Below are 19,089 nucleotides of genomic sequence, written 5' to 3' on the forward strand. Positions count from 1 at the left end.
AACAAATTAGGTGGCCATAAATTTGGCAATAAATAATAAATTATGGAATACAATAGGGAGATGTGCAAGATTTAATGGAATAAGGACCCCGAATGAGAAGTGAGCGTTTGAGGAAGAGAATCAGTACACGGCTTTTTTTCACCTGTATAGAAGGCTTTCTTTTATTTCGTGTTACAATCCAAAATCTCCTACTAATCTAGAACGGTTTTTTTTCACGTATATAGAAGGCTTTCTTTTATTTTTTAGATAGAGGAGAGAGATTTTCGCATAAATAATGTTCACATATCATTAAAAAAAATACACATCTCCTTACCTAATATTCATTGCAAGAAAAAATTTAGGTCTTCCCATTTTCTATATTGGGTTTGTTTTTCGGTGCCAAAATACAATGTTCTTCAAAGAAATAAAACTAAAAATTCCTTTACAAGGGTTACAAAGGATGGATGACGATGTACAAATATAAGCCTAATCCATTTCCTTGGTTAGAGATGAGAGAGGCACTAAAAACACTTTGGTTTGATCTTTTAGGTGTTCAAGATAATGCAAAAAGATATTTTAGAAAGGTTTAGATAGTGTATATATAGCCCATTTAAAAATATGACCGTTTAGGGGTAAAACTATAAAAAACGGAGTTGAAAAAGTCAACGAGAAAAAGCCCCAACTGTTCTTTTGCTAGGCCGCCGCGGTCGACCGGGCCACAGCGGTCGTCCGCCCTTTATCGGGCACCTTTTTTATTTTCAAAATCTCTGCCGTCGCGGTCGACCGACTCAATGGCGGTCGTCCAGCGAGGACTACCTGTTCGCTCAAAAAATTTGGCTCAAAACCTTTACGCAGTCGACCAACCCTTGGCTGTCATCCGCCCACACCATGCTGGATTTGTTTCTGTCGAAATAGAAACCTATCCGCGGTCGTCCGGGACTACCCCGGTCGACCGGCCTGATAAATTTCGAGATGCCTGGAATTCCAGGTTCCATCTCACGGTCCCCCGGCATAGCTTGATCGACCGGCCCTGTATGAAATTCCCTTTTTACTTTAAAAACCGTAGGGACTTTTGGGATTTATTCCTACATTTTCAAATATATTTTCAAATACATTTTAACCTATGTTTAGTGCCTTTGACATCTCTAAAAACACAAGGAAATGAGTACAAACTCTATTAACTTGAAAAGCACTACAATCTTTTCTTGATTTTCAAGGCTTCAAGTGGGGGTGTTCATTATTCGGTTATAACCGAATAACCAAACTGAACCGAATTGGTTCGATTTTTTTCCTTTTCGGTTCGGTTTGGGTTTTTTTTTTGGAAATTCGGTTATTCAGTCTCGGTTTCGGTTATCTCAAAAAAAATTCGGTTAACCGGAATAAACGAAATTTTGATAAAAACCATTTTTTTTTAAAAAAAAGTGCTATATGGGCACTTTGTAGGATGATAAAAAAATGTCCATTTGATTGATCACAACTTAATTAGGGTGTGCTCAAAAAATCATTTCGATTGGATGATCCTAGCCCTCCGATTGAAACCGAGATTTTATTTTTTCCCTCTTTTTCTCACACTATTTGGTTAACTGAAATAACCGAAATAACCGAATTTTTTATTGGTTCGGTTTCGGTTACCGAAATTATTTCGGTTATCAAATTTCGGTTATAACCGAATAACCACCCCTAGCTTCAAGTTCACCATGCTTCTTGGATCATCATAGCTTTGGCACTCCAAATGCATTCCAATTTAGCTTCAATGCCTTGATCCAAGCTTCCTTGATTGCATACTAATGAGAACTACAACTTAGACAATCAAAAGCACATTAGTGATATAAAGTCATTTCTATATGGAATCATCAAAACAAGAAGGTAATGCCAAGGTTGGAACCATTGGGCTTACATTCTCCCCCTTTTTAATGATGACATTCACAAGAGATTTGCCAATAAGCACATATATTTCTCTCCCCCTATGGCATCAACAAAAAGATGGGGCAAGAGAGAAAAAAACAAGGAAAAATATATGCAATATGGAAACTCCCCTTAAATAAAGGAAAACATGCAAACATACAACTCCCCCTATTTGTTTGACAAATATTATAAATGAGGGATTGTTGAAAAAAGATATACAAACTAAGTTTAAATCTCTCCCCTATTATGAAAATAACTCCCCCTATCAAAGACAAACACTCAAAACAAGAGGGATTTTTATTTTATTTTTTTGATAAAACAAAACATGCCAAGGTAAGCAAATAACCAAGAATACATTTGAACCTTGGGCTTTAAATAATCAAATGCAATGGATATTCAAAATTTAGCACAAGCCCCTAATACTAAACCAATTTCAAAATGAAATTAAGTTATGGCTTTGGGAACCCAAGATTTTTTGGTCCCAATGCTATCCCTACTCAATTTTGATGCACATTGGAATTGATAATGCCCATGAAGGCCGCAATAATGGCATCAAATTGAGGGGTTAGCTAGGCTAATTAAATTATGATATTCACTTCTAGATCTTACACTAGCCTTTTTAAGGATTATGTCTATGATCTTATCTCCATTCATAAAGCCATAGAGAGAGACATCCTTAGCCTCTCATTTTCATTTTGAAGATGATTTAAATGGATTGAAAACTCAAATCTTTCATCTTCAAAATACTTGGATAAACTTGCCATGTTTTAAAAGCTCAACACATGAGTCTCAAGTTCACTCAAGCGACCCATAAGGGTCTCATTTTCAAGCTTTAAATCTTCTTCCATTTTGGCTTGGGCTTGAAACTTAGAAGAAAAGTTTTGATTTAAAGATTCAAATTATTTTTTAATAGGAGAAAGATTTTTCTTTAAAGCTTTATTTTTTTACATTTGCAAATCCAAGATTTCACGAACTTCATTATAAGACATTTCATTATCATCAGAACTTGAACTAGAAGATGGATGGGAGCATACCTCATTTTTATCTTCTTCGATGTTGGCCATAAGACATATGGTAGGTTCAACATGGGCCGAGATACAGAAGTTTGATTTTACTTCCTTGAAGCTCTTACTTGATGATGAACTAGTGCTATCACTAAGCCCATCCCAATTTGCCACGTGTGCTCTAAACTTCTTCCCATATTTTTTCTTGTTCTTGAGGAGAGGGCATTCCGGCTTTATGTGTCCGGGTTTGCCACATTCATAGCATTTTATTGGGTCATCCTTCTTCTTCTTTTCTTCCTTTTTCTTCTTATCTTTTCTTCCTTTCTTCTTCCACATCTTCTTAAACTTCTTGAAAGCTTCCAATTCATCGCTATCGGAACTTGAGGAAGAAGATGATGATTTGGAGGTGAAGGCAATGGATTTTCCTTTGTCTTTCTCCTTGAGTTTTAAAGCCTCGGCTTGTTGGTTTTTCCTTCTCTTCATCTTCATTTCATGTGTAATGAGGGATCCAACTAACTCATCTAACTTCACATTGTCAAGATCTTTATATTCTTCGATCGCCGTGACCTTGGGGTCCCAACTAAATGGAAGACACCAGAGAAGCCTCGTCACCAATTCCAAATTTGCATAGGTTTTATCTAAACCTTCAAGCTCATTAACAATATTAGTAAAACGAGAATACATTTCGAAAATGGATTCATTTTCGTTCATTTTAAAAGCTTCTAGATCACTAACAAGAAGACTAACTTTAGACTTTTTGACTTGTGAAGTCCCCTCATGAGTGGTTTCAAGGATTGTCCATATATCCTTAGCCATTTTACAAGTAGACACCTGATTGAATTCGTCGAGAGATAGAGCACAAAAGATTGTGTTCACTCCTTTAGCATTCATTTAGCATTCAATGCGGCTCTCTTCTTTTGAGCGGCCGACCACTCACTTCTATCACTTATAGGAGGAATGTATCAATCTTCAATTAACTCCCACATTTCAAAATCTAAAGATTGTAAAAAGAAATCCATCCGGGTTTTCCAATACCTGTAATTTAAACCATTAAAGTATGGGGGTCTAGAAACGGATTGTCCTTCAACATATCCAGATGAGGTTGCCATTATCTTTTTCTCTTCTATTTTTAAATTTTTTTCAAAAATCTATATAAGAGCCTTGTGATTTGATACCAAGTGAAATCCCATGGTAGATGGCAACCCAAGAGGGGGGTGAACTGGGTTTTAAAAACTTTACCAAAAATATTGCGAAAATGAAAAACTAAATGGCAAATTAAAACTTTAAACACAAATGAAAATAAACCACAAATGCACAATCACAAAATAAAGAGAGAGAGAAATAGAGAGAGTGCACCCGAGATTTATAGTGGTTCCCACTCAAGGACCTACTCCACTCCGCCAAGACCTCTTAGTTATTTCACTACGGATTTCCTTAATGGCGGGAAATCAACACAATTACAAAGGTTTGGCTCCACCTCGCAAGACTCGCCACGAACTGGAGAAAGCTCCGCGTCTCCAACACTCGCTCTTGAGATGGCTACGCGTCTCTTCGCACTCGCCAAAATACAATGTTCTTCAAAGAAAGAAAACTAAAAATCTCTTTACAAGGGTTACCAAGGATGGATGAAGATATACAAATGTAAGCCTAATCTACTTCCTTGGTTAGAGATGAGAGAGGCACTAAAAACACTTTGGTTTGATCTTTCAGATGTTCAAGATAATGAAAAAGATATTTTAGAAAGGTTTAGATAGTGTATATATAGCCCATTTGAAAATATGACAGTTTGGGGGTAAAACTGTAAAACAAGGAGTTGAAAAAGTCAACGAGAAAAAGCCCCTACGGCTCTTTTGCCAGACCGCGGCGGTCGACCGGGCCACAGCGGTCGCCCGCCCTTTATCGGGCGCCTTTTTTATTTTCAAAATCTCTGTCGTCGCTGTCGATCGACCCAATGGCGGTCGTCCGGTGAGGACTACCTATTCGCTCAAAATATTCGGCTCAAAACCTTGGTGCGGTCGACTGCCCACACCATGCTGGATTTGTTTCTGTCGAAACAGAAACCTATCCGCGGTCGTCCGGGAGTACCCCAGTCGACCGACTCGATAAATTTCGAGATGCCTGGAATTCCAGGTTCCATCTCGCGGTCGCCCGGTATACCCCGGTCAACCGGCCCTGTATGAAATTCCTTTTTTACTTTAAAAACTTTATGGACTTTTGGGCCATGGTCTTTGGGATTTATTCCTACATTTTCAAATACATTTTAACCTATGTTTAGTGCCTTTGACATCTCTAAAAATATAAGGAGATGAGTACAAACTCTATTGACTTGAAAAGCACTACAATCTTTTCTTGATCTTCAAGGCTTCAAGTCCATCATGCTTCTTGGATCATCCTAGCTTTGGCACTCCAAATGCATTCCAATTTAGCTTCAATGCTTGATCCAAGCTTCCTTGATTGCATACTAATGCGATCTAAAACTTAGACAATAAAAAACACATTAGTGATATAAAATCACTTGTGTATGGAACCATTGGGCTTACAAGATACTTAAAGTATCTTGGTTCATGATTTATGTTTGATCATATTCCTTCATTCTTCTGCACTTGAGTGGAGAATTATTTGCTGGCTTTGAGTAAATTTGGGTTTATCACGATTCCGACAAAGGGTTTTTTCATATTAAGAAAGATAGAAATGAGAATGAATCATATTTTGTGTTGTTTAATACCTAATAAAATTGTTATAAGTGTTCTAAAATCAAGAAATAATTGAGGCAAGCTTAGTTTATATTTTGATTTAGTTTCTAGCATATCTCTAGTTTATTACTATGTATCTTTACTTTAAAAACTTATTTTTCATTTCTTAATTTTAGTCCCGTATGAAAGAGGTGAGGAACACTTAAATCTTGAAGATAAAGTGTTGCTTGATAGAATATTGGAAATAGAACTTGTCAAAATCTCTTGCACATTGGGATGCTCCATCCATCTTCAAGAAGAAGCATCACAGCACGCTTCTAAACTGTGTTTTAGCATATTATTTGATAGATGATGCACTTTAATTCTAACGGCGAGAGACAATGTCATAGATAATGCTTGGGAGGCAAGGTAGGTGAGGCATGTTGGTAGGGATGGATTAGATGAGCCCTGCTCTACAATTGAAGATGACCAAAAAAGGAATACCCCTCCCCTTTCCTCCCCTTCTTCTTGGCTCATCGAGTAGCTAATAACCTGTTAGGCCTAAAATCGGTTAACAGATACGACAGTGACGTAAAAGCCGAGCTGGAGGGCCCGAGGAGCCGAAGTGAAGGGAATGAGTCCGGCGGAACTGTGTTCTGCACAGAAACAAACGAGGTCAGAATGACCAACCCGGAGTGTTACTCCGGACAGGACCTTCGACACTCAAGTCAATATGAGCAGGAGTGCAGAGCGAGCTTAAGAGTGGTGGGTGAGAAGTTATTACCCTGATTTATGAGCTTTGGAAGCCCTTTTATAGAGGAAATTTGGGGTAGGTGGGGAGTTAATGCTCCAAGGCAGGTGTCGGCCAACCATAGGTCCGAGCTCACCTACTCTGAGGTAATTACCGAACTACCCTTGCTGACGCGGGATTTGCAGTGGGCCCACCTCGGGATACGTGTCGGCAGCTGATAGGCTGGTCTGCGGTGGGCCCTCCCCGAGACACGTGGCGGCAGCTGATAGGTTGGTCTGCGGTAGACCCTCCCCGAGACATGTTTCGGAAGCCGATAGGCTGCAGCATTTTTACACCCCATCATAACCCATTAAGGCAGGCCCTGTTTGTTTTGGATTTTGAGAACCGTTTTTTGTTGGTGAAAAATGCATGGTGATTTCGGATTACACAGATAAAACAAAAGAACACAATAAGCCACGTTATGTAATCATAAACAATAAAAAAATCAATATTAAATAAGGAATGGACTTATCGGTTGCATCGAGGCACGGTGCAATTGGATTACCAGAATCACGAATTGGTATGGCTATCACATTCCATTCCTATTCCAATTCCCCCTGTAAATGGAATAGCAATACGATTATAACATTTGAATAAGCATTGATATTCATCAAGGGACTCAATCATGATAACTGGAACGTGTGTGTGAAACAGAGATTTTCTCCAAGAGATATTTTCTAGGGTGATTTTTGTACGTTCTGTACAAAGAGGGTTTGCGTGGTAGAGAGTGAGACTATTTTTTAATCTTTGGTAAGTAAGTCGGGAGACTATTTTTGTTTTTGCCTTTTGCATGAAGATGGTGGTGGAGAGAGTGATTGATAGACACACACACACACAGAGAGAGAGAGAGAGAGAGAGAGAGAGAGAGAGAGAGAGAGAGAGAGAGAGAGAGAGAGAGAGAGAGAGAGAGAGAGAGAGAGAGAGAGAGAGAGAGAGATTTTCTCCCACATAAATTTTATCCTAGAGATTTGTTGCCTTTTGCATGAAGAGGGTGACGTGGAGAGGGAGAGATTTGGTGAAAGAGGACACAAGTGATAAGAGAGAGTTTTAGTGAAGGCTTCTATGTGGGTCTCGTAATTTTCCTAATAATCCCCCTCAACTTCCACCCGGAGTCCCTATTCCGATAAATATATACAATCCTAACCCCTGAAATAACGGGGGTGGAACATGATACTGATTCTAATTCCTAAATCCTGCGATCCAAATGGGTCCGATAAGAATCAATAGTAAATAAGGAATGGATTTATCAATTGAGCCGAGGCAAGGATCTAAATCCGCTGTCATAAGGCAAATATCGACCTCACATTCGATGAATCGATGGTGCAGATGGTTTCTCCAACATATGCCTTTTGGATATAATGACCCCACTAAAGAGATGTGCACTCAAATAGCCCGGTAGCCTTGCCAACACGCCTAAGTTTGCCTTGACCAAAGAGAGAACAAGTTACGAAAAGGGGGAAAAATTGAAGAACCAGAATATATGTGCGAATATTTATAAGAATTGAAGAAGAATTTTGAAGATATACTTCTCTTAAATTGTAAATTTAAAATATACATGACTTTTGCAAAAAAAAAAAAAAATTGAATTTCAAAATTACTTTTATTCTTAAATTAAAGAAAAAGTCAACAATTTGTGTGCAAAACTGATTGCTTGAATCAAAATTAATGTAATTTTGAGTCCAATAATTAGTTCTGAACTCACAACCAGTTCTCAAAATCCAAAACAAACATAGCCCAAAGGTAATTTGTTCGTTTAGGCCATATTTGGCCACCGTGAAAAAAAAAATTCAACAGAATAGTTGCGGGGTCAATTGTGAGAGATGGGTGGGTGCGTGGGGAGCGGGACGGGGTAGATAATGAAAAAGCTCCTAAAAACAGGAAAAACTACATACCAATTTTAAATAGATATTTTCACCATTTTTTGGTATTTCTTTTTTATGTCTCGACTTCAGCCCACTCAATTCTCTCCCTCTCCCTCCTTTTCCAACCCCCTCATACAACTGGGCCCATAAGTATTCCATGGAATAATTTTTCATGGTTGCCAACCGTGGCCTTAAGTTCCATTCTTTTGATGTAAAATGCGTGCAGAATGAATTTTTCGTCGATTTTCCACTTAAAAATGGGTGCAAAATTTGTTTTACTCTCATTCTACGTCAAAATAAAATGAACCTTTGGTTGCCGGGTTTTTTTTGTGCCTGGGAGTTTTGTGGGAGAGTAAGTTAAATTTTGGTCCCATCCCATGTTTGGTTGCCTTTTAGCACTAGGTTTATTTTAATCCCACTCTTGTAATGATTACTTGTGGGGTGAATTTTTTATCCCACTTTTGTAATGATTGCCTTTTCATCCCATCCCAAGAAAACCCCAGGAACAAAAATAAACTCAGGAACCAAAAATAAGCTTGAGAAGAATTTTTTTCTACCCAACAGTTCAAGCAACCAAACAAAGGTTTTTTTTTCTCCCACCATATCTCCCAGGGTATTTTTTTCTCCCACATAACCAAACATGGGATTTTTATTTTACCAGGATACTTCCAGGACTTTTTTTTTCCCACCTATCTCCCAGGGTATTTTTTTCTCCCACATAACTCCCAGGAACAAAAAAAACCCGGCAACCAAACATAGCATAAAGGGAAAAAACAAAGAGCTTTTATAGGTAAAAGGACAAAAGGGGGTGAAAAAACAAGAAACATGGGTGGCAACCATTCCAAAAACTAACCTCTATTTTATTCAATGATATTCAACCACTAAATCCCTACTCTAGAGATACAGACATAGGAGATGTAGGTATTTCTATAACCCTACAAGGGTTTTGGTGTAATGACAAACAGAATACAAGACGCTTGGTTTAACAAAAATAACATGTATATTTTTAGGCTTTATCCAACTAGTCTTTCTTTGTATACCAAACACGAATGAGTAGAGAGAATGGCATGCCCCCTTGGACAAGGGTCGACAAAGATTTTAAGCCTCATCACAAAGTAGACAGGAGATGAAAATAAGACAACGTGAAGGGAATGCTGAGACATAAACGAGCTACTCATGAAACTCATGCTAGGCAAACAAAGCTTGTCAAAATATGAGTAACCAATACATAGTCATTTGCCAGAAGACTTGCTTAGTAGAGTGTTCCCAGTCTTCACTCCAGTGCACCAGAGTTTCCGTGCTTGGCGAATAACGAAAAGTGACTTTTGAAAAGGTATTTGGGAATTTCAGCAGGGTATTTTGGTCCTTTTGTGGGATGATGTCAAAATTTAGTAAGAAATATTGATTAGACTAATCTGTTCATGTTTTTCTCGGGAAAAGATAATAGGGCTAATGACCTAAAAAAAAGCTATTTTTTGGACTATTGATGCTAAAGAAGTGGAGAGTTGAAAATGACAAAAGTGAAGTGCTTTCACTGTTCACAGCTATTTTCGGACCCTTTTGCCCTTCTACAAATTCGAATAAAACAAAATCGTGCCTTTTCATTTTTTACTTTTTTACTTTAAGAAAATACTTCTCTCTGCTTCACCTCCTTCCCTTCGGCGGTAGCAAAACCCCATCCTCATCGGCATTCATTTTCCGGTGAACCCCCTCCGACGGAGACCGAAATCGCTCCCCGGTGAACCGCCTTCGATGGAGAAGAAAACGGTGTTTTGTAACGCCGTTGAATCCTTGACTCCCCCATTTTTTGACGCCGTTGAATCCTTCCTCCGTCCGGCCGTTTTTGCATGCCGGTGAGCCCCCATCACGTCTTCTCAAAGTTGAAGGAAGTTGAAGTAGGTATTATTCTCATGTTCTCATAGTTTTTTTTTTAAATATGTAAGAAATGCAAAACAAATTTCTTCAATGGCTTTTACAAAGGTAAGAGATTGAAAACCAAGTGCTTATTTTCTTTGCTCATCTTCCATTGGCCCTTCGTTTTTAGTTCTGCAATATTTTAGGATTTTGGCAAACCAATTTCAACCATTATTTAGGATTTTGTTAGGGTTTCAACAATTATTTGGAGTCATTTGGGTTTGGGTCCCTTTGGGTTTTGAAATCCATTTTCGACCTAGGGTTTTTCTCTGTGGAGATTTATTATAATTTGTGGTTTGTGGTGAAATCTTTTGTGGAAGTCATTTGGGTTTGGGTCCCTTACTGGTTGAAATCTATTGTGGAAGTTGAAATTAAATTAAACTTTGAACAGTGGGAACCAAACCCAATTAGTGCTTGAAATCTGTTTTATTGTCTGAAAATGGGTTGAAATAGTGGTTGAACTATGTACTTATTGTGTGATAGTGGTTTAATTTCAATAGTGGTTTAAAAATATATGTGGTTGAAATCTAATATTTGTTCACATACTGCAATGGTTTTGTTTCTACAGAGAAGGGCGGAGTAAGTAAGCCTAGGCTGACATCATGGTGAGTGACTGTGACTTCTACCCGTATATTTATTCACTCATTACCAATGTTTTGTAAGTGTGTTTGCTTTTACGATAATGTGTTTATGTGCAGGCACCCTATATTTGATCTAGATGTTGTCCTTCCCTTTTTCAGGAATGCATGCAGTCCTTAATACTTAGGGAAGAGCGTAAAGATTTAATAAAGAGAAGCCCATTTGGACATCTGGTCAATCTACAAGGGGTCGAACTACACAAAAAGTTATGACTACTTTGGTAGGTTGTTGGCAAAAAGAACGTAGGGCCTTTAGAATAGGTGGTGTGATAGTGCCGTTCGAAGTAAGGGATGTAGCACAGATTTTAGGGTTAAGTATGGTAGGGGAAAGAATCCAAATTGATTGGGGTAGCACGGATCCTGTGCAAGGTTGGAGGTTTAGTGGCAAGTCAGCTACATTTGATGAGATTTTTGACGTAATCAATGCCGAGTTAGATAGGGAGGAGAAAGAATCGGTGGAGGCGGCTGTGAAGCATGTCTTCTTGCTACCGTTTAGCACTTTCTTATTCCCCCAGATGACGCATAAGGCCTCTTCTTGCCTGTTCCCTTTGATAGATATGGATACCATAGGAAATGTTGCGTGGGCATATGTTGTGTATGACTACTTGGTAAAGTCTTTAGATACATATACTGACAAGAAGAAGAGGAGCATACTCGGATGGTCGATTCTATTACAGGTGAATTTGACAAACTCTGCAAATTTCAAATATTTTGTAATTGATTTCTTATCAATAAATAAGTATGACATCATTTCAGGTATGGCTATTTGAGCATACGGATCTGTGGGAACCTGCGCATCCCGATGCGAGTCCCTGTCTATTCAAGTGGAGCGGTGACATGGATACGAGGAGAAAGGAACATAGTAATTTGATTGACATTATCAGTGGTGGAGAGCTGGAAAAGAAGCAGGTGAGGTGCAAGTAATTTGTTTACGTATTCGCATATTGTGGTCATTCTGCTAAATGTAAAGTAAATAGATTTCAGGTGGTCAGGAGGCTAAAGCCTCTTGCAACAGAATTACATCTACTACAAGGTAGGGAAGCAGTATCTAGAGGCAAGGAAGCAGTATCTGGAGGAAAGAAAGAAGTGGCTAGCTCCCTTGATGTGCTAGTTGATGTCTCCATTGTAGAGACGGAGACGATGGGCAAATCTGAGCCTGTATTGGTAATGAATTATCCTTTTCAGTGAATTTTCAGCTTAGATACTCCATCCTAATCTAATACTACGGAATTCTCATTCGGTCTTCTTTAAAAGAGAGAAAAGTTTGAAAGAAAGGCATGTGGGAAAGAGAGGCAAAATGAGGGAGAGATACGTGCTTTCCTTATAGAATTCAATTCGATGAAGAGGAGGTTAAGCATTCTTGAAGAAGAGGTGAAGGAACTAAAGAAGAGGCAAACTCCTCAGATACATGAGGAGGAAGAAGAGAAGGAGGATGAGTTCCCAACTGTAGAGAAGACTGTGGAGACATCGGTGAACGATATTGTAGAGAATCCTATAAGGACAGTGGAGGAGAGGCAGGGAGACGAAGGAGTGGATGTGAATGAGATTGTGACTCCTCGTATACATGAGGAGGAAGATGAAAAGGAGGATGAGGTCCCAACTGTAGAGAAGACTTTAGAGAGAGAGTGGAGAGCGGCAGAGTGGAGAGAGGCAAGCTGTTTGGGAGGACGAAGTGAAGGAGGATGTAGGGAGGAGGAAGTGAAGGCTGTAGATGGAGAGAGTGGAGAGAAAGAGGAGATGGTGACAGGTTGGGAGGTGATTGAGTTTTTAGAGAAACCTGTAGGGAGAGTGGAGGAGATGCAGGGTGGAGAGAAAGGAGTGGTTGTGAGTGAGATTTTCAATATACTTGATAGTCAAGAAAGTGAACAAAAACAAAAGGGGGCTCGTGGCAGCATCATTAGAGGGGTGAAGGAAGGCATGAGGCCAAAGAAACCAGGGCCCACTAAGAAGTCACCATTCACTGCACCTGGTCCGAAGAAGAAGAAGAACATCGATGCAGATGTCAAGAAATGAAGATCTGATAAGCTCAAACCTATTCGGACGCTATCTAGCTGGTATGCTATCTTACCTTACAATTTTATGCCATGGACCAACAAGTTCATCTAATGCCTCAAGAGCGTCTAATAGTACCCATTGTTTTGTGTTGTAGTGACAAGGTCGTCGAAAGTGAATGCTATTACATGTGCAAGGAGGACATTGAGACAATCTCGAAACCTCGAGGGTGGTTAAGCTCTCCTGTAAGTGTTGAAACCTTTGAGCTAATTGTACACATTGTGTTAAATTGTTATTTTTTTGTTGTTGTGTGGTTTTTGATTGGGTCCTGGAAACGGGCATGGGTGTGGGGGATGAGGGAAATGGGAATTGGGTCCCAGAAGTGATTTGATGAGACGAAAGGGGTGGATATTGGTGGTGTTGGTATGGAACAGAGATGGAAAAGGGGAGAGATGGGGGTCTAGTGGGGTGTGTAAAGTCAGTCATGTCATTAACTTAACTGCCCTCACACTGGCCGTTGATTTTAATTTCAATCTACTGATATACGTCTTAATATGTAGGTTCTCAACGTTTACACAGATTACATAAACAGATAGAATGAAGAAACAGAAAGAAAGGAAGGAAGATGGGCATGTGTTGCCATTTGTACACATTTTTATGTAAGACGAGATTGATATAAATATCCCTTGAATGAGTAGATATGAAATTAGTTGCTGTCTCATTGTTCCTTTTTGTTCTATAGCAATGTGTGACCGACGGCAGCTATACTGGTCCCGAGATGCTTGCCAAATACGTTCAACGTCTACACGGAATCCCACCTTCAGAACTAAGAAGAGTCTTCATTCCTTTGAATGCCCCGGATCATTGGATCCTTCTAGAATTGGATATGGTGAAGGAGTGTTTCGTAGTGTACAACTCTCTTGAAAATAGTACATATTATTTGGATGCTTTGCCTGTGGTAAGTACCCCTGCAGACCTCAGCTACTGTAATTTCATATTTATTTTAAAACCCTTACGTACTTGTCGATGTTTCGCAGATAAGTTACCTTCAGAAGTTCTTCAAGGACACGCATAATGTGGACTTAACTGCATTTCAAGTGGTTGAACCTACTAAACGACCCATTCAGAAAAACGGGTTTGACTGTGGCTTATTCGTTATTAAGGAAATGGATTGCCTCAGCAAAGATGAAGATTTGGACTTCTGGCAGGCTGACATTACTGCCATGAGAAAAACTATGCTAGATGAATTCTTAGAGGGTCTGTATGGGCGTGTCAATGTATAAGACTTTGCAATTTCTTATGTTTTTAAGCGGTCCTCCTCATTGATTGATGTAATTAAACTACTCAGTTACACTGTAAAAATCCTAGAAGAGATGATTGGATTTATGGGCATATTGGTATAATGCAATCACTTTGTATAAAGCAATAACTTTCTGTATAACTTCATTTAATGTTATTTTTTAACCGGTCCTCTTCCTTCTTCGATACATTGTTGTATGTGGAATCAGTCCGGAGTTGAGTCTATGTAATGTTGTTGGTGGTGTATGCTGATTCTCTTTGTTGATGGTGTATGGTAATTTTTTTTTCAAAAAAGAGGACCAAAGTCGACTCCGGAGTCGACTTTGGTGTAGATAGTGTAACGAAAGCCGACTTTGGAGTCGGCTCCAAATAAAACAGTATTACCAAAGTCGACTCAGATTAAAACAGCACTACCAAAGTCGACTCCGATTAAAACAGTAAAACCAACGTCGACTTCAGAGTCGACTTTGGTAAAAACGGATATTAATTTCCGGGAAAATTCTGACGAAAAAAATTGGGAGTGGGAGACCGTTCGTTTCCGACGAAAAAACCCTCCCCAAAAAACCGTAGAAGTTTACAACCCTATTTAACCCATTCCCCCTCAAACAAAACCCTATACAAATTTCCTCGTAGATAGTGGCCTCATCGAGACCATAATCTGCGCTCATGTCTTTTGCCCAAAAGTAAGCAAGATCACCATCGTCTTTGATATTCATGATTTGACAGCAGACTTGCCGACTCAATTTGATGGGCACAGAGTTCACATTCAACTCAAGTGTCGAGAAGTCATCAGAAACTGTTAGATGGGCATAAAACAAATGAATCAAGTCCGGATAAATCGGTTTCTTCAACTCTAATATGGGGGTCCAACCTTAAAACTAAAAAAACTAGCGATATCATAACGATGCAACTCGGGCAAATGTACATACTGTCCGGATAAGATCTCGCGAAGCTGTAGGTCTTTGTACCGCTTTCTAGCTTTGTCGTTGGCAAATAAACGAGCTTGAGGTTCGGATCCATGCTTTCTCCGACGGCTCGCCGCTTCCGTTATTCGCTCCGTACTACCCTCGCCCACTTTCTCCTTGCCCTTCATGATTTTGGGAGCCATGTTTGACGAGGGATTAGTTGCACGAGTACGAGGGGAATGGGTAAATAGGGTTTTGTTTGAGGAGGAGGGAATGGGGTAAATAGGGTTTGGTTTGAGGAGGAGGGAATGGGTAAATAGGGTTTTGTTTGAGGAGGAAGGAATGGGTAAATATGATCCTGAATTTGATGTTCTTTCACAATCCCTCGAACACGCACCTCGAGTACTGCACAGAATTCTTGCCCACAACATTACCCCTCGTCCTGGAACCTATGAGGCTGTGCGTCCTTTTGAAGCCTTTCTCCTGTATTGTCTCGTCACCAAACGAAGAATCAACGTTGCTTACATAATATTCCGCTTCATGATAGAAATCGTTGGGCAAAAAAGAGCGCCTCTCCCATTCGGTATGATCATCAGTTGCATATTCGAGCACTTCAAAGTACCCCTGCACGACGAATTTAGAAAGGATCCATCCCCTCGTATTGATGGCGGGACGCTGAGGAGGATGAGGCTTGATCGACCTCAGGGTCGTCAAGGACAAGGCGTGACCGAAGAGTTCCTCATCCAGCGTTTGACGTCGCTTGAGACGACTTTCACCGCCCAGCACAATGTCGTGCTTGAACGAATGACTGCTCAAGACAACAAGATTGCCGCGGTAGAGAATTTTGTGGTCTAGTGGAGGAAGGATTGCGAGGAAGCGAACAGGGACTCATGATTAGTGTCACTGAGAAGGTGTTTCCTTCATGATCTTCGTAGACGATCGTAGATGTTTTTTTCATATGGTACTAGTAAAGCTCTTGTCTTACTCTTTTTTGGATACTTTTTGAATGAATCAGTTGGACATAGCTTTTGGATATTTGTTCATATTTTTGTGAATGCTAACTTCTGGGTACTTGTTGGACATTTGTTCACCTTATGTGGGAATGTAAATGGCATAGGTTTTCAACCAGTTTTTCATCTACTATAGATGTATTCACGACGGACCCCTGAAATTTACACATCTATATATATTTGTGACTTTGCAAAACCTCCTTACAAAAAGCAACACCTTGTTACAAAAAATATTGGCGGTTTGCATGGTATGGCTTTACAAAAAAATCAGTTCACACTTACAAAAAAACCCTCACTGCGTGTTATAGCAGACCTGCCAAAGTTCCTGTCGTAGCTACACAGAGAATGGAGGTTGGCATGATATACCAGACCTACAAAAAATATTTATACCGATCAAGTCAATGTCAGTAGTATTGTGGACAAACTTGAGTGTCTAATAATTGACGAAAATGAAAACATGTACCTGTTTTGTATAGGTTCGGAAGGCATAATGGGTGTGACATTTGCTCCACGGTTTACACGAGGACCATTTTTGCATGATCGTTTATTATGTCCAGGTTCGCCGCATGTACTACAATTGTGATGTGAACCTATTTGCAAGCCTTTCGACAACCGCCATTTACGAGGTCGTCCAGGTTGTCGTCTTACCAGTGGTGGCAATACTAATGTCAAACGATTCGGAGGATCCGGCCATTGTGATCGATCAAGCGTGGGATGAACCACCCCATCATATGTATTCCGATACGTATTAGCGAAGAACCACTCCTGGTTATATATATATGGGTCCAAATGGTTCATCCCCATGGCTGCTATGGCATGCCCGCACGGCATTCCCATCGTTTGGAATCGTCCACAAGTACATGTCTTTTTTTCTAAGTCCACCCGATCCGCATTAGTTAATGACTTCACTTCAAATTCTGTCCAACTACACGCATAAGGTGTATACCTACAGGCACTATCACATGCCGATGCGAACCACTCTTCTGCCTTACCTGTCAAACGTGTATTCCATGAATGCCCCAGCTTCTGACGTGATTGAAAGAATTCTGAAACTTTCCATCTAATGTGATCCACGAGTGAGATATTCGACAACTCCCTTGCCTCCTTCAGTATGGCATTGAAGCATTCAGCCACATTAGTCGTTAGCACATTATATCTAGACCCTGGGAAATATACGCTGGCCCAATTTTTCTTCGAAACCTCTTCTATCCATTTGTATGCCTCTATATTCATCTCTTTTATTCTCTCCATCGCATCTTTGAACACACTCTCTCTCAGGGCGTAAGCGGCTCTCATAAACTGTCTACGAAGAACTTGACTCTTAAATGTTGAATAAAAATTGGCACTCATGTGACGAATACAATAGCTATGGTATGAACCGGGTAATGCCTCAGCCACTGCTCTAGGCAACCCCTTCATCCGATCAGACGCAATCGTAATAACGTTTCTTTTTGCTGACATCATCGTATGACGGAACAAAAGCAGAAACCATAGCCAACTTTCATATGACTCACCCTCAACCACAGCAAATGCTAACGGAAATAATCCACCATTACCATCTATGCCAGTTGCGACTAGCAGAATTTCTCTATACTTCCCTCGAAGATGTATCCCATCTACAAGGACCAAGGGTCTAATGGTATTTAAGGCACGAATGGTAGGGGCAAATGAGAAGAATAGACGACCAAATGTATCATCCCCATTTGGCCATAGGTCTCGAGATCGGCATACACGCATAACACTCCCGTGATTAGTTCTTACCATCTCATAAGCATATGCAGGAAGGATCCAATAAGACGCCTCAGCATTTCCACACTTAATTTCGTGGATAATGACCTTCACCATGTGCACTTTCCGGTAGGATATAGTTATGCCCCAACGATCCTTGATGAATTCTCTTATCAAACTTGGCTTGATGTCTCCTGGACTGGGGAATAAACCTAAGCAGGTTTCAGCAGCCCAAGACGCTGTCACGAGGAGATGATCATTTCCTTTCAATGGATTTGAGCATGTATGATCTGGTATAAACCTTTTGACCTTAACATAATCCAAGTAGGTGGTCCCTGTCAGACGCCATGGGCAACTTCGATCCTTGCATCTAAGGTCATACTTATAGGGTGTTGTCTCGATTAGGACATATACAAACCGGTGTTCAATTGTGTACTCTCTTGCCATCTTCCTAAAGACTCTGATATTTCGGAACAGTGCCCCGACCTTCAACTCCTCAACTCCCAAATTCCCCTCATTAAATTCATCATCTCCAACACCATATCATCCACTACCATCGGATTTATTTCCACGGTATTGCCTAACATATCACCCAGATTGGCAAATACCTCATCCCCTGTACCCACATTCTTATGTACATCGTCCCTTCACCCAGATTCTCATCTATATCATCCCCTTCTTCATGGAAGTCATCATCATCGGCCTCTGCCGTGCTATAACCATCATTGTCTTCCTCCACATCATTGACATGATCTCCTCCGAAATCCCTACTACAGCCGGCGTCGCTCCTGAATTTACCACTCATAGTCAGGCTACTTGATAGGACGAATAATTCATTACACAAATAAACAAGTTCCCAATTAGAGAAATGGTTACTTTATATGGCGTTGGTCGTATGATCAGTCCTATCGTATTCTGTTTCAGTCGGGTCCATGTCATTAAAATACCCATCTTCATAATCTTCATTCAAGTCTACCTCATATCTGTCCCAGAGAAGAGTTATAACAGGAAAAAAATTTGGATGGCAACAATTCCCTCATTAGTGGAATAGTTTTGTACCTATGGATGGGATGTCGTTCGCCATGTCTTCGCTTTTTGGGACCAACGTTGGGCCTCAAATCCGATGGCATTGGAACAGAATACCGTGCAGTAGGATTTCCATAACCATTAGGATCATCATATTCTCCATTAAATTCTGGTTCGTACCTGTGCAACGGTGTATTAGAATAATAGAATTAAAATTTAAATGAGAGAAGTGTAAAAGACCCCTTAATTTGAATCACTTTTACCTATGGATTGTATGTCCTTCTCTTTGGCCTTGATCATTTAGATCACGTACAGGTGGAACGGTGATGCATTCTCTCCTTCTGCATTTCGAGTACAGAACGGAA

General features: G+C 40.0%; 1 protein-coding gene across 1 annotated transcript; it reads right to left on the reverse strand.

Moving 5' to 3' along the window:
* Window positions 1-16,304: 16,304 nt before the first annotated feature.
* Window positions 16,305-18,145, reverse strand: LOC143855899 (uncharacterized). Its single transcript, XM_077365952.1, has 2 exons — window positions 16,434-18,145; window positions 16,305-16,341 (listed from the first exon to the last, which is right to left on the reverse strand). The coding sequence occupies exons 1-2, from the start codon at window positions 18,143-18,145 to the stop codon at window positions 16,305-16,307; spliced, it is 1,749 nt and encodes a 582-aa protein (XP_077222067.1).
* Window positions 18,146-19,089: the final 944 nt, after the last annotated feature.

The sequence above is a fragment of the Tasmannia lanceolata genome, unplaced genomic scaffold, assembly GCF_043159265.1.
Source record: "Tasmannia lanceolata isolate RefF3 unplaced genomic scaffold, GAP_Taslan_0.1 ptg000023l, whole genome shotgun sequence".
In the NCBI taxonomy this organism is placed as follows: Eukaryota; Viridiplantae; Streptophyta; class Magnoliopsida; order Canellales; family Winteraceae; genus Tasmannia; species Tasmannia lanceolata.

Excerpts from the sequence above, each read along its gene's own strand:
- LOC143855899 (XM_077365952.1), bottom strand. The coding sequence starts at position 18,145 with ATGGCAAGAGAGTACACAATTGAACACCGGTTTGTATATGTCCTAATC. Across the intron at positions 16,342-16,433 it reads TCCGAACCTATACAAAACAG|GTCTGGTATATCATGCCAAC; the intron begins GTACATGTTTTC and ends TATTTTTTGTAG.